Source organism: Salmo salar, unplaced genomic scaffold (genome assembly GCF_965601325.2).
Source record: "Salmo salar unplaced genomic scaffold, fSalSal1 ptg000117l, whole genome shotgun sequence".
Lineage (NCBI taxonomy): Eukaryota > Metazoa > Chordata > Actinopteri > Salmoniformes > Salmonidae > Salmo > Salmo salar.
The window spans coordinates 1,944,134-1,958,527 of record NW_027675317.1 but is presented as its reverse complement, the minus strand read 5'-3'; the positions used below and the strand labels follow the sequence as shown (position 1 = coordinate 1,958,527).

The 14,394-nt window shown below is 41.0% G+C and overlaps 1 protein-coding gene across 1 annotated transcript; it reads right to left on the bottom strand.

Annotated features, from left to right (window-relative positions):
- Positions 1-786: 786 nt before the first annotated feature.
- LOC145866010 (NLR family CARD domain-containing protein 3-like) lies at positions 787-8,856 on the bottom strand. Its single transcript, XM_082970894.1, has 5 exons — positions 8,773-8,856; positions 8,415-8,643; positions 6,237-8,028; positions 5,831-6,004; positions 787-976 (listed from the first exon to the last, which is right to left on the bottom strand). The coding sequence occupies exons 2-5, from the start codon at positions 8,596-8,598 to the stop codon at positions 787-789; spliced, it is 2,340 nt and encodes a 779-aa protein (XP_082827020.1). The 5' UTR covers positions 8,599-8,643; positions 8,773-8,856.
- Positions 8,857-14,394: the final 5,538 nt, after the last annotated feature.

Here is a 14,394-nt window from a genome sequence, read left to right as displayed (position 1 = left end):
GATTACACTGGCTGTTACGTAGGTGGGACGATTTGGTGCCACCTGCCCTAGAGAGGTTAAAGAAGTCATATGTTTCCTGACCAATTCACTCATAGTGTATTAAATTAGTCAAAAGTTTACTATTTGGTTCCATATTCTTTGACTGCAATGACTACATCAAGCTTGTGACTGCCATGATTGAGAAAGATCATGAACAATAATTAGTGAGAAAGTTACAGAGGCTTCAACAAAACCTGCTAACCTCTCACCATTACCAATAACAGAGGATACAACAAAACATGCTAACCTCTCACCATTACCAATAACAGAGGCTACAACAAAACATGCTAACCTCTCACCATTACCAATAACAGAGGCTACAATAAAACATGCTAACCTCTCACCATTACCAATAACAGAGGATACAACAAAACATGCTAACCTCTCACCCTTACCAATAACAGAGGCTACAACAAAACATGCTAACCTCTCACCATTACCAATAACAGAGGCTACAACAAAACATGCTAACCTCTCACCATTACCAATAACAGAGGCTACAACAAAACATGCTAACCTCTCACCATTACCAATAACAGAGGATACAACAAAACATGCTAACCTCTCACCATTACCAATAACAGAGGCTACAACAAAACATGCTAACCTCTCACCATTACCAATAACAGAGGCTACAACAAAACATGCTAACCTCTCACCATTACCAATAACAGAGGCTACAACAAAACAAGCTAACCTCTCACCATTACCAATAACAGAGACGACAACGAAACACTTGTTGACCAACTACAGGAATACTGACCTCAGAGTCTCCAGTCTGCAGTGGGGATCCTCCAGTCCAGCAGAGAGCAGCTCCACTCCTGAATCCTTCAGGTCATTGTTACTCAGGTCCAGCTCTCTCAGGTGTGAGTGGTTTGAACTGAGAACTGAGGCCAACACTTTACAGGATGTGTCTGTGAGTTTACAGCCAGTGAGTCTGCCAACACAGAAGAAATACAATGACAGACACTTTGTATTAAAATGATACGCTTAGCTTCCTCTGTTTACGCTGTTACCCGTTTACAAATAATGTGTTGGGTTTGACCTCAGAGCTGAGACCAGAGAAGCACAGCCTTCCTCTGTGACTAGACAGCCTGACAGCCTGCAAAGAGTCAAATCATATTAAAACCACACTGCTATTCTTTGGCTGGTGAAAATAGTGGCAGTATATTTCTTCAACATATTCAGATACATCAGTGTCCTGAAACCTGCCATATCTACTCATACATTAAAGTATCATATTATAAATGACAAATTATCAAAGTTTTGCCTGCAGATAGAAACATGTATAGTACAAATATTTGAGTAGACTGACCAGACCAGTTTAAAAGCAGTATCAGTCAAAAGACAGACAGTGAGGTATCAGATTTAGATTGTATTGAGTATACAGTCCACACCATATCTATTTTGACAGTGAAGATAACATTTTAAATGTGGCTCTAAACTCCAACATTTTGGATTTCAGATCAAATGTTTCATATGAGGTGACAGTATATAATGTCACCTTTTATTTGAGGATATTTTCATATATATCTGATTCACCATTTAGAAAAATGAAAGCACTTTATGCATCTAGTCCCCCTATTTAAAGAAGTCATATGTTTTCTGACCAATTCACTCATAGTGTATTAAATTAGTCAAAAGTTTAGTATTTGGTCCCATATTCTTTGACTGCAATGACTACATCAAGCCTGTGACTGCCATGATTGAGAAAGATCATGAATAATAATGAGTGAGAAAGTTACAGAGGATACAACAAAACATGCTAACCTCTCATCATTACCAATAACAGAGGCTACAACAAAACATGCTAACCTCTCACCATTACCAATAACAGATGCTACAACAAAACATGCTAACCTCTCACCATTACCAATGTATTTATTTATAAGCACCTCAAGTTGTGGTTACTCACGACTTGGTAGATATTCCCTCATCGAAGTATGGCAGTTCCATGCAGGTTTCCTCACCAAGTCCAAGGCAGCACAGCTACCCATGCAGACAGTACTCCTTAGCCGTAACCGATATCCCCATGGCAACACGAACTCGTTTAGCTTCCCAAGCAATTATCTCCCGGTGTCAGACGATGCTAGGCTAACCTCAAGGCTGGCTAATACCTCCACGACGAGACGGTAGCTTCAGTCTTTACTAAGTTTTAACTAAATTATAACAACTCTTTTATTAAATAAAACATGTATTTCCCTTCATGTCTTAGTAGCTATGGGTTTTGTTGTAGTTCTGTCGTCTTCTTTTATAATTTTTCTTCACCAACCGTCCTGAGGTAAAACGTCCATCCTTTCATCAATGTCTTTTTCCCTCCCGTTAACCAGGTCAACTCCCATTGGCCACAACTTAACAAGCGACCTTATTGGTCAAAACGTAAACTTCAAAGTAAAACAAACTATTCACTTATACATTAAATAAATATTTCTTCAAAAAGCATAATGCATTAACAACATTACAGTTTAGGAGCAATTCAATCATCTTTTAAATATAACACCAATTAATTATAACAAATAAACTCAATACTTGGTTCAAACAAGGGTATTACACAAACATACAGTCAATAATACAGTAGAAAAATAAGTCTATATACAATGTGAGCAAATGAAGTGAAATAAGGGAGGTAAAGGCAAAAAAAGGCCATGGTGGCAAAGTAAATACAATATAGCAAGTAAAACACTGGAATGGTAGATATGCAGTGGAAGAAAGTGCAAAGTAGAAATAATGGGGTGCAAAGGAGCTAAATATATAAATAGAGTAGGGGAAGAGGTAGTTGGGCTAAATTATAGATGGGCTATGTACAGGTGCAGTAATCTGTGAGCTGCTCTGACAGCTGGTGCTTAAAGCTAGTGAGGGAGATAAGTGTTTCCAGTTTTAGAGATTTTTGTAGTTCGTTCCAGTCATTGGCAGCAGAGAACTGGAAGAAGAGGCGGCCGAAGGAGGAATTGGCTTTGGGGGTGACCAGAGAGATATACCTGCTGGAGCGCGTGCTACAGGTGGGTGCTTCTATGGTGACCAGTGAGCGGAGATAAGGGGGGACTTTACCTAGCAGGGTCTTGTAGATGACCTGGAGCCAGTGGGTTTAGCGACGAGTATGAAGCGAGGGCCAGACAACGAGAGCGTACAGGTCGCAGTGGTGGGTAGTACAGTGGGGGAAAAAAGTATTTGATCCCCTGCTGATTTTGTACGTTTGCCCACTGACAAAAAAATGATCAGTCTATAATTTTAATGGTAGGTTTATTTGAACAGTGAGAGACAGAATAACAGCAAAAAAATCAAGAAAAACCCGTGTCAAAAATGTTATACAATTATTCGCATTTTAATTTGGGAAATGAGTATTTGACCCCTCTGCAAAACATGACTTAGTACTTGGTGGCAAAACCCTTTCTTGTAGTTGGCCACCAGGTTTGCACACATCTCAGGAGGGATTTTGTCCCACTCCTCTTAGCAGATCTTCTCCAAGTCATTAAGGTTTCGAGGCTGACGTTTGGCAACTCGAACCTTCAGCTGCCTCCACAGATTTTCTATGGGATTAAGGTCTGGAGACTGGCTAGGCCACTCCAGGACCTTAATGTGCTTCTTCTTGAGCCACTCCTTTGTTGCCTTGGCCGTGTGTTTTGGGTCATTGTCATGCTTGAATACCCATCCACAACTCATTTTCAATGCCCTGGCTGAGGGAAGGAGGTTCTCACCCAAGACTTGACGGTACATGGCCCCGTCTATCGTCCCTTTGATGCAGTGAAGTTGTCCTGTCCCCTTAGCAGAAAAACACCCCTTTAGCATGATGTTTCCACCTCCATGTTTGACGGTGGAGATGGTGTTCAAAGAGCTCCATTTTGGTCTCATCTGACCACAACATTTTCACCCAGTTGTCCTCTGAATCATTCAGATGTTCATTGGCAAACTTCAGACGGGCATGTATATGTATTCTTGAGCAGGGGGACCTTGCTGGCGCTGCAGGATTTCAGTCCTTCACGGCGTAGTGTGTTACCAATTGTTTTCTTGGTGACTATGGTCCCAGCTGCCTTGAGATCATTGACAAGATCCTCCCGTGGAGTTCTGGGCTGATTCCTCACCGTTCTCATGATCATTGCAACTCCACGAGGTGAGATCTTGCATGGAGCCCCAGGCCGAGGGATATTGACAGTTCTTTTGTGTTTCTTCCATTTGCGAATAATCGCACCAAATGTTGTCACCTTCTCACCAAGCTGCTTGGCGATGGTCGTGTAGCCCATTCCAGCCTTGTGTAGGTCTACAATCTTGTCCCTGACATCCTTGGAGAGCTCTTTGGTCTTGGCCATGGTGGAGAGTTTGGAATCTGATTGATTGATTGCTTCTGTGGTCAGGTGTCTTTTTTTACAGGTAACAAGTTGCGGTTAGGAGCACTCCCTTTAAGAGTGTGCTCCTAATCTCAGCTCGTTACCTGTATAAAAGACACCTGGGAGCCAGAAATCTTTCTGATTGAGAGGGGGTCAAATACTTATTTCCCTCATTAAAATGCAAATTAATTTATAACATTTCTGACATTAGTTTTTCTGGATGTTTTTGTTGTTATTCTGTCTCTCACTGTTCAAATAAACCATTAAAATTATAGACTGATCCTTTCTTTGTCAGTGGGCAAACGTACAAAATCAGCAGGGGATCAAATACTTTTTTCCCCCACTGTATATGGGGCTTTGGTGACAAAACGGATGGCACTGTGATAGACTGCATCCAATTTATTGAGTAGGGTATTTGGAGGCTATTTTGTAAATGACATGGCCCGAAGTCGAGTATCGGTAGGATGGTCAGTTTTATAAGGGTATGTTTGGCCGCATGAGTGAAGGATGCTATGTTGCGAAATAGGAAGCCAACTCTAGATTTAATTTTGGATTGGAGATGCTTAATGTGAGTCTGGAAGGAGAGTTTACAGTCTAACCAGACACCTAGGTATTTGTAGTTGTCCACATATTCTAAGTCAGAACCATCCAGAGTAGTGATGCTGGACAGGCGGGCAGGTGCAGGCAGCGATCGGTTGAAGAGCATTTAGTTTTACTTGTATTTAAGAGCAGTTGGAGGCCACGGAAGGAGAGTTGTATGGCATTGAAGCTCGTCTGGAGGTTAGTTAACACAGTGTCCAAAGAAGGGCCAGAAGTATACAGAATAACACCAATAACAGAGGGGTCTGATCTTTGTGCCTCTGTAACTTTCTCATTCATCATCATTAATGATTCATTCATGATTATTCATAATCATGGTAGCATCCACATGAATGTAGAAGTGTTCAGAAACATCTTCTATTCTTACTGACAATACAAGCGAAGTGACTCCAAAATGACAGGACATTATTCACCATTCAGTTTCTATTAGGAAAAACATCCAAAACACAACCAAAACAAACTGCAAATGAATTCAACAAGTTTGTAGAATCACAAGCTTGATGTAATCACTGCAGGCATGGAATATGGGACCAAATACTAAACTTATGACAACTTTAATACAATATAAGTGAATTTGTCCGAATATGTACAACTTTTTCAAATGGGAGAACTAAATACATAAAGTGCTTTCCTTTCTTAACAGTAACACAGCTATGTATGAAAATACCCTCAAATAAAAGGTGACATTCTGTACTGTCACCTAATATGAAACATTCTATCTCAAATCCAAAATGCTGGAGCATAGCGACAAATTTAAAACTGTAAGCTTCACTGTCCAAACACATATGGTGTGGACTATGTGTGTCTGCTAAACACATGTGGATCTGCTGAACAGTTATCACTTGTTGACCAACTACAGGAATACTGACCTCAGAGTCTCCAGTTTACAGTGGGGATTCCCCAGTCCAGCAGAGAGCAGCTTCACTCCTGAATCCTTCAGATCATTGTTACTCAGGTCCAGCTTTCTCAGGTGTGAGGGGTTTGACTTCAGAGCTGAGACCAGAGAAGCACAGCCTTCCTTTGTGACTCCACAGCCTGACAGCCTGCAACGAGATCATCATGACTTCACAAACACACTGTTAATTTAACACCAGTAGTATAGAAGGACAGCGGTAGATGCATTTGGTTCATATTCCCAAACAACATATAGATTCATCTTCCATCAATGCATTTATTCAATATGTTTTTCAATATACATATTATAATACATATTTTTCACTAAACATAATATTTCTTCCTGATGAATACTTCTTATATGTCATTTTATTTACTCACAGAGCAGCACTGGAGGCTTTGACCACTGGCAGCAGCCTCAGAAGACCTTCCTCTGATCTGGAGTATTTCTTCAGGTCAAACACATCCAGCTCCTTTTCTGAAGTCAGCAATACAAAGACCAGAGCTGACCACTGTGCAGGTGACAGGTTGGGTTTTGAGAGACTTCCTGAGCTCAGGAAGCTTTGGATCTCCTCCACTAGAGAATGGTCATTCAGTTCATTCAGACAGTGGAACAGATTGATGCTCCTCTCTGGAGAGGGATTCTCCCTGATCTTCTTCTTGATGTACTTGACTGTCTCTTCATGGCTCTGTGAGCTGCTTCTTGTCTTTGTCAGTAGACCTCGTAAGTGCTTCTGATTGGACTCCAGTGAGAGTCCCAGAAGGAAGCGGAGGAACAGGTCCAGGTTTCCCATCTCACTTTGTAAGGCTTTATCCACAGCACTCTTGTAGACAGTAACTTCAGACTTGTCTCTGTACAGCAGAGAAAAGATACTGGACTTTGTTTGCTGTTTGTCCACGAGATTCTCATTGTTGTTGATGAATGAGAGGAACACATACACAGCAGCCAGAAACTCCTGAATGCTCAGATGCACGAAGCAGTACACCTTGTTCTGGTACAGAACACATTCCTCTTTAAAGAGCTGTGTGCACAATCCTGAGTACACAGAGGCTTCATTGACATTAATGCCAGCCTCTTTCAGGTCTTTTTCATAGAAAATCAGATTGCCCTTCACTAGCTGTTGAAAAGCCAGTTTTCCCAGTGACAGAATGCTCTCTTTATTCCAGTGTGGACCTGTCTCTTCTTTCCCAAGATACTTTTCATTCTTCTGTTTGGTATGAAACACCACAAGGTGTGTGTACATCTCAGTCAGAGTCTTGGGCATCTCTTCTCTCTTATGTTTCAGCATGTGTTCGAGGACTGTTGCAGAAATCCAACAGAAGACTGGAATGTGGCACATGATGTGGAGGCTCCTTGATGTCTTTATGTGTGAGATGATTCTGCTGGCCAGGTCCTCATCACTGAATCTCTTCCTGAAGTACTCCTCCTTCTGTGGGTCATTGAACCCTCGTACCTCTGTCACCTGGTCAACACACCCTGAAGGGATCTTACTGGCTGCTGCAGGTCGGGTAGTTATCCAGAGGAGAGCAGAGGGAAGCAGATTTCCCTCGATGAGATTTGTCAGCAGAACATCCACTGAGGTTGACTCTGTGACGTCCCAACAGATCTTGTTCTTCTGGAAGTCTAGGGGCAGTCGACACTCATCCAGACCATCAAAGATGAACACAACTTTGTACTTGTCATAGTTGGAGATTCTTGATTGTTTGGTTTCCATTGAGAAGTGATAGAGAAGTTCAATCAAAGTGTGTTTGTCCCCTTTCATCAAATTCAGCTCCCGAAAAGGGAATGAAAACACAAATTGAACATCCTGATTTGCTTTTCCTTCAGCCCAGTCCAGAATGAACTTCTGCACAGAGACTGTTTTTCCAATGCCAGCGACTCCCTTTGTCAGCACAGTTCTGATACGTTTGTCTTGTCCAGTTAAGGGTTTGAAGATGTCGTTACATTTGATTGCAGTCTCTGGTCTTGCATGTTTCCTGGTTGTTGTCTCAATCTGTCTCAGCTCATGTTCATTATTGACCTCTCCTGTTCCTCCCTCTGTGATGTAGAGCTCTGTGTAGATCTTATTGAGAAGTGTTGGGTTTCCTTGTTTAGCGATCCCCTCAAATACACATTGAAACTTCTTCTTTAGATTAGATTTGAGTTCACGTTGGCAAATCACAGCAAGCTCATCTGAATGAAGAAATAACACAGAGGATATTAATATTACGTCTGTTTTAATGTCTACAGTATTGAAGGACTGTTAAAGTTTTAAAATAATAATTTATTCTCTTAAGTGACTGTATAAATGTATCAATGTTTTCTTAATGCATTACAGACTGGTGTGACTGATTATATTATTATTGGTGTTATTGATGGTATTATTAATGTTGTCTCTCTCTGTCTCTCTCTCTAAATTAATCACCACATCACATCCCTTCTGCTACTTGATGAGGTCACAAGGTGTTGTGTTAAGGTTGCTACAATATCATTGAGTTACACAGCTACTTTAGCTGTACTTTAGCCACAGCTTTTAAATGTTATAAAACAGCATTCAACATGAGGCAGACAGATCTTACATTTCTCCAGTGTGTCAGCAAGCTCCTTCTGGTTCATTTTCCTCAGGACGTGCAGTGTGATCTTCAGAGCCCCCTCTCTGACACTGCTCTCCTGCTTCTCATCTTCAGCATCCACCACTTCCTCCTCCTGCTTCTGACTCTCAAAGCCTTCTGGGAGTTCAGGACCAAGAATCCTCTTGAACATCTTCAGCTCGTTCTTCACAAATGTTATAATTTTCTCTTCAAGCAACTGAAATAAATCAAGTAAATAAGTTAAGCAAGAGAAGAAATGCTTTCTCATTAACACATTAATGAATAATTGACAGATCAACTTTACTTGAGGTAAACAAAATCAAATGTTCATAACAGGATCACATACACTGAATATAGAGTCCAGGTCTGTTTGATGACTCTGGGAAGACTGACCACTGAGAATCTCTGACTCTGATCTCTCCTGTTGGTTTCTGTGGACAAAACATGAGATTATAGTACACACACACACACACACACACTGTTTTAGGACTATGAAAATGGACTAAAGTAGGAGAAATGACTAGAGACAGTGTTGTTTAACACACTGACCATGACCCATGAGTTCTTCTTACCTTTGTTCAGTAGAAAAGTCTCCCTCTCTAAAGGATATAGGAGGCGCCATAGACTGCTCACTCTTCATGGACACACAGCTGGGTACAGGGGAGGCTGGTCTCTCCTGCTTGATTGGTCTTCAACACAACAGAGACAAACATTACATCTCTCATCTACTCTGATCTCAGATGGGAAACATAAGAAGAGTTTTATTCCAAAACGCTACATTTCACTTTACAGAAACGTTTGTAATTTGCCTTTATTGTTTAAAGAAATTATGAAAGAGATTGTTGTGTTTTTTCACTATCTAATCATGGCATGGGGTTGTTCAATGACAGACATGTATTTGTTTAAAATCTATCACTTGATGGTTTCATTTCAGAGAGACAAATAATGTTTTTTGCTAAATGCTATATATCTGCCTCACTCTCAGAGAAATCAGTAGTACTGCTAGGTTTAATACAGTAATAATATATATCTGCCTCTCAGAGAAATCAGTAGTACTGCTAAGTTTAACACAGTAATAATATATATCTGCCTCACTCTCAGAGAAATCAGTAGTACTGCTGGGTTTAATACAGTAATAATATATATCTGCCTCTCAGAGAAATCAGTAGTACTGCTAGGTTTAACACAGTAATAATATATATCTGCCTCACTCTCAGAGAAATCAGTAGTACTGCTAGGTTTAACACAGTAATAGTATATATCTGCCTCACTCTCAGTGAAATCAGTAGTACTGCTAGATTATACACAGTCAAATATAACATAGTACTACATTTTTAATAAAGATATGTACAAATGATACATTTGTGACATCAATATATATATATTAAAAAAAATATTCAAGAAATGTATATGTGATCTGTTTGTAAAACATTTACATTTGACACTTTTGTCATTTAGCAGATGTTCTGGCAGGTTTATGGTTCCCCCCCCTAGACTCTCAGGAGTTAACACACTCAGGTCAGGGAGAGTTGGAGAGGCAGGTTTATGGTTCCCCCCCTAGACTCTCAGGAGTTAACACACTCAGGTCAGGGAGAGTTGGAGAGGCAGGTTTATGGTTCCCCCCTAGACTCTCAGGAGTTAACACACTCAGGTCAGGGAGAGTTGGAGAGGCAGGTTTATGGTTCCCCCCCTAGACTCTCAGGAGTTAACACACTCAGGTCAGGGAGAGTTGGAGAGGCAGGTTTATGGTTCCCCCCTAGACTCTCAGGAGTTAACACACTCAGGTCAGGGAGAGTTGGAGAGGCAGGTTTATGGTTCCCCCCTAGACTCTCAGGAGTTAACACACTCAGGTCAGGGAGAGATGGAGAGGCAGGTTTATGGTTCCCCCCCCTAGACTCTCAGGAGTTAACACACTCAGGTCAGGGAGAGATGGAGAGGCAGGTTTATGGTTCCCCCCTAGACACTCAGGAGTTAAAACACTCAGGTCAGGGAGAGTTGGAGAGGCAGGTTTATGGTTCCCCCCCTAGACTCTCAGGAGTTAACACACTCAGGTCAGGGAGAGATGGAGAGGCAGGTTTATGGTTCCCCCCTAGACACTCAGGAGTTAAAACACTCAGGTCAGGGAGAGTTGGAGAGGCAGGTTTATGGTTCCCCCTTGACGATCAGGCTCTGGTTGTGGGGGATGTTCAGCTTGGGGTTGTGAGGTGCTGATAACAGTCACCCGTATGGAATTCGTAAAAGAGCTGTTTCCCAAAACCATTAATAACGTTGCACTTGGAAAATGCTCGTAATCTAACACCTGCCTCAGACCACTCGTAGAACAGCTGAGTGAGTCGTTAGATGCTTTTTTACCCTCCCGCGTGACTTTATACACAGAAGATCTCAACTAAACATAGAATCACATGGTTTATCAGTCTCTCTGACCACCGATAAATTCACAACAAAGTTGTCAATGTCTTTGCAATTTATACAAACAAGCGACATATAAAATGATGCTTAAAATGAAAACCTGAGATGACTGCATTAAACAGCAGCTATAAGCCTCTTTCAAACATATTGACATACATTTCATGTTCAATCAGTTGAGTTCTGTTTTGCTACATGTAGGCTACCGTCTAATTTGGCTCAACCAACGTGAATAGAGGTGCAACCAAAAAATTCAATTGTTGAAAAGAAAAAGTTTAAGAAATATTTAATGTTTCAGCTTTCAATGGCCTTCCTCAGAATAATCACACAAAGGGAATGGACAAGTTCATGTAGGGCATGGGGAAGACAATTAGGGAGAAACTCTCTTCAGCTGGTGGCGCTAATGAGAGAGGGTGTGGTAGACTATACACCTCTGGCCTGCTCGCCTCCCTACCTCTGAGGAAGCACAGTTCCGGCTCAGCCCAGTCAAAACTGTTCGCTTCTCTGGCACCCCAATGGTGGAACAAGCTCCCTCACGACGCCAGGACAGCGGAGTCAATCACCACCTTCCGGAGACACCTGAAACCCCACCTCTTTAAGGAATACCTAGGATAGGATAAAGTAATCCTCCTAACCCCCCCCCCCCCCCCACCCCCCTTAAAAGATTTAGATGCACTATTGTAAAGTGGTTGTTCCACTGGATATCATAAGGTGAATGCACCAATTTGTAAGTCGCTCTGGATAAGAGCCTCTGCTAAATGACTTAAATGTAATGTAAATGGTCCTCAGGGTGAGGGCTACTGTGGGCAATGTCTCCTCCTAGTGGTCAAATACAGTAATGGAACCTGTACAACTATTTGGGAGACAGGGCAAGCATAACTCAACTGCAGTATCTATAATTATTGTAAAACATTGCCATGTAACACATGTCCAATATATTAGGTATTGGAAAATAAACAAGTTCGGAGGGGTGGATATTTCAAGTGCCGTAGATATAACTGATTTAAAACCATTACTATATAATAAACAGGTCTAACACAACTGGTTTGGACAATAGTGAGCTAGTAACCTTTTCCGTCAACGAACAAGAAGTACATTTGGCTCCAAAAGCCAAAGTATGACCTTTAACAAAAACATACTATAGTCCTTCTATAGGTTAAGACCTCTGGGGACTGAAGTATCTATAACATACTATAGTCCTTCTATAGGTTAAGACCTCTGGGACTAAACATACTATAGTCCTTCTATAGGTTAAGACCTCTGGGACTAAACATACTATAGTCCTTCTATAGGTTAAGACCTCTGGGGACTGAAGTATCTATAACATACTATAGTCCTTCTGTAGGTTAAGACCTCTGGGACTAAACATACTATAGTCCTTCTGTAGGTTAAGACCTCTGTGGACTGAAGTATCTATAACATACTATAGTCCTTCTATAGGTTAAGACCTCTGTGGACTGAAGTATCTATAACATACTATAGTCCTTCTATAGGTTAAGACCTCTGGGACTAAACATACTATAGTCCTTCTATAAGTCAAGACCTCTGGGACTAAACATACTATAGTCCTTCTATAGGTTAAGACCTCTGGGACTAAACATACTATAGTCCTCTAGGTTAAGACCTCTGGGACTAAACATACTATAGTCCTTCTATAGGTTAAGACCTCTGGGACTAAACATACTATAGTCCTTCTATAGGTTAAGACCTCTGGGACTAAACATACTATAGTCCTTCTATAGGTTAAGACCTCTGGGACTAAACATACTATAGTCCTTCTATAGGTTAAGACCTCTGTGGACTGAAGTATATATAACATAATATAGTCCTTCTATAGGTTAAGACCTCTGGGGACTGAAGTATCCATAACATACTATAGTCCTTCTATAGGTTAAGACCTCTGGGACTAAACATACTATAGTCCTTCTGTAGGTTAAGACCTCTGGGGACTAAACATACTATAGCCCTTCTATAGGTTAAGACCTCTGGGGACTGAAGTATCTATAACATACTATAGACCTTCTATAGGTTAAGACCTCTGGGACTAAACATACTATAGTCCTTCTGTAGGTTAAGACCTCTGGGGACTAAACATACTACAGTCCTTCTATAGGTTAAGACCTCTGGGGACTGAAGTATCTATAACATACTATAGTCCTTCTATAGGTTAAGACCTCTGGGACTAAACATACTATAGTCCTTCTATAGGTTAAGACCTCTGGGACTAAACATACTATATTCCTTCTGTAGGTTAAGACCTCTGGGGACTGAAGTATCTACAACATACTATAGTCCTTCTATAGGTTAAGACCTCTGGGACTAAACATACTATAGTCCTTCTATAGGTTAAGACCTCTGGGACTAAACATACTATTGTCCTTCTGTAGGTTCAGACCTCTAGGACTAAACATACTATAGTCCTTCTATAGGTTAAGACCTCTGGGGACTGAAGTATCTATAACATACTATAGTCCTTCTGTAGGTTAAGACCTCTGGGACTAAACATACTATAGTCCTTCTATAGGTTAAGACCTCTGGGGACTGAAGTATCCATAACATACTATAGTTCTTCTATAGGTTAAGACCTCTGGAGACTGATGTATCCATAACATACTATAGTCCTTCTATAGGTTAAGACCTCAGGGGACTAAACATATGATAGTCCTTCTATAGGTTAAGACCTCTGGGGACTGAAGTATCTATAACATAATATAGTCCTTCTACAGGTTAAGACCTCTGGGGACTGAAGTATCCATAACATACTATAGTCCTTCTATAGGTTAAGACCTCTGGGACTAAACATACTATAGTCCTTCTATAGGTTAAGACCTCTGGGACTAAACATACTATAGTCCTTCTGTAGGTTAAGACCTCTGGGGACTAAACATACTATAGTCCTTCTATAGGTTAAGACCTCTGGGGACTGAAGTATCTATAACATACTATAGTCATTCTATAGGTTAAGACCTCTGGGACTAAACATACTATAGTCCTTCTGTAGGTTAAGACCTCTGGGGACTAAACATACTATAGTCCTTCTATAGGTTAAGACCTCTGGGGACTGAAGTATCCATAACATACTATAGTCCTTCTATAGGTTAAGACCTCTGGGACTAAACATACTATAGTCCTTCTATAGGTTAAGACCTCTGGGACTAAACATACTATATTCCTTCTGTAGCTTAAGACCTCTGGGGACTGAAGTATCTACAACATACTATAGTCCTTCTATAGGTTAAGACCTCTGGGACTAAACATACTATAGTCCTTCTATAGGTTAAGACCTCTGGGACTAAACATACTATTGTCCTTCTGTAGGTTCAGACCTCTAGGACTAAACATACTATAGTCCTTCTATAGGTTAAGACCTCTGGGGACTGAAGTATCTATAACATACTATAGTCCTTCTGTAGGTTAAGACCTCTGGGACTAAACATACTATAGTCCTTCTGTAGGTTTCTGTGGACAACACATGAGATTACATCTCCTCGTGCAGGGAGTACACACACACACAAACACACACATACACACATCCCACACACACACACACACATACACACAC

What these genes read in the sequence shown, in the direction of transcription:
- LOC145866010 (XM_082970894.1), bottom strand. Translation starts at nt 8,598, where the DNA reads ATGTTCAAGAGGATTCTTGGTCCTGAACTCCCAGAAGGCTTTGAGAGT. An exon ending in TGCTGACACACTGGAGAAAT is followed by an intron (nt 8,029 to 8,414) that starts GTAAGATCTGTC and finishes TTCTTCATTCAG; the next exon opens with ATGAGCTTGCTGTGATTTGC. An exon ending in TGTAAACTGGAGACTCTGAG is followed by an intron (nt 977 to 5,830) that starts GTCAGTATTCCT and finishes CTGTGTTGGCAG; the next exon opens with ACTCACTGGCTGTAAACTCA.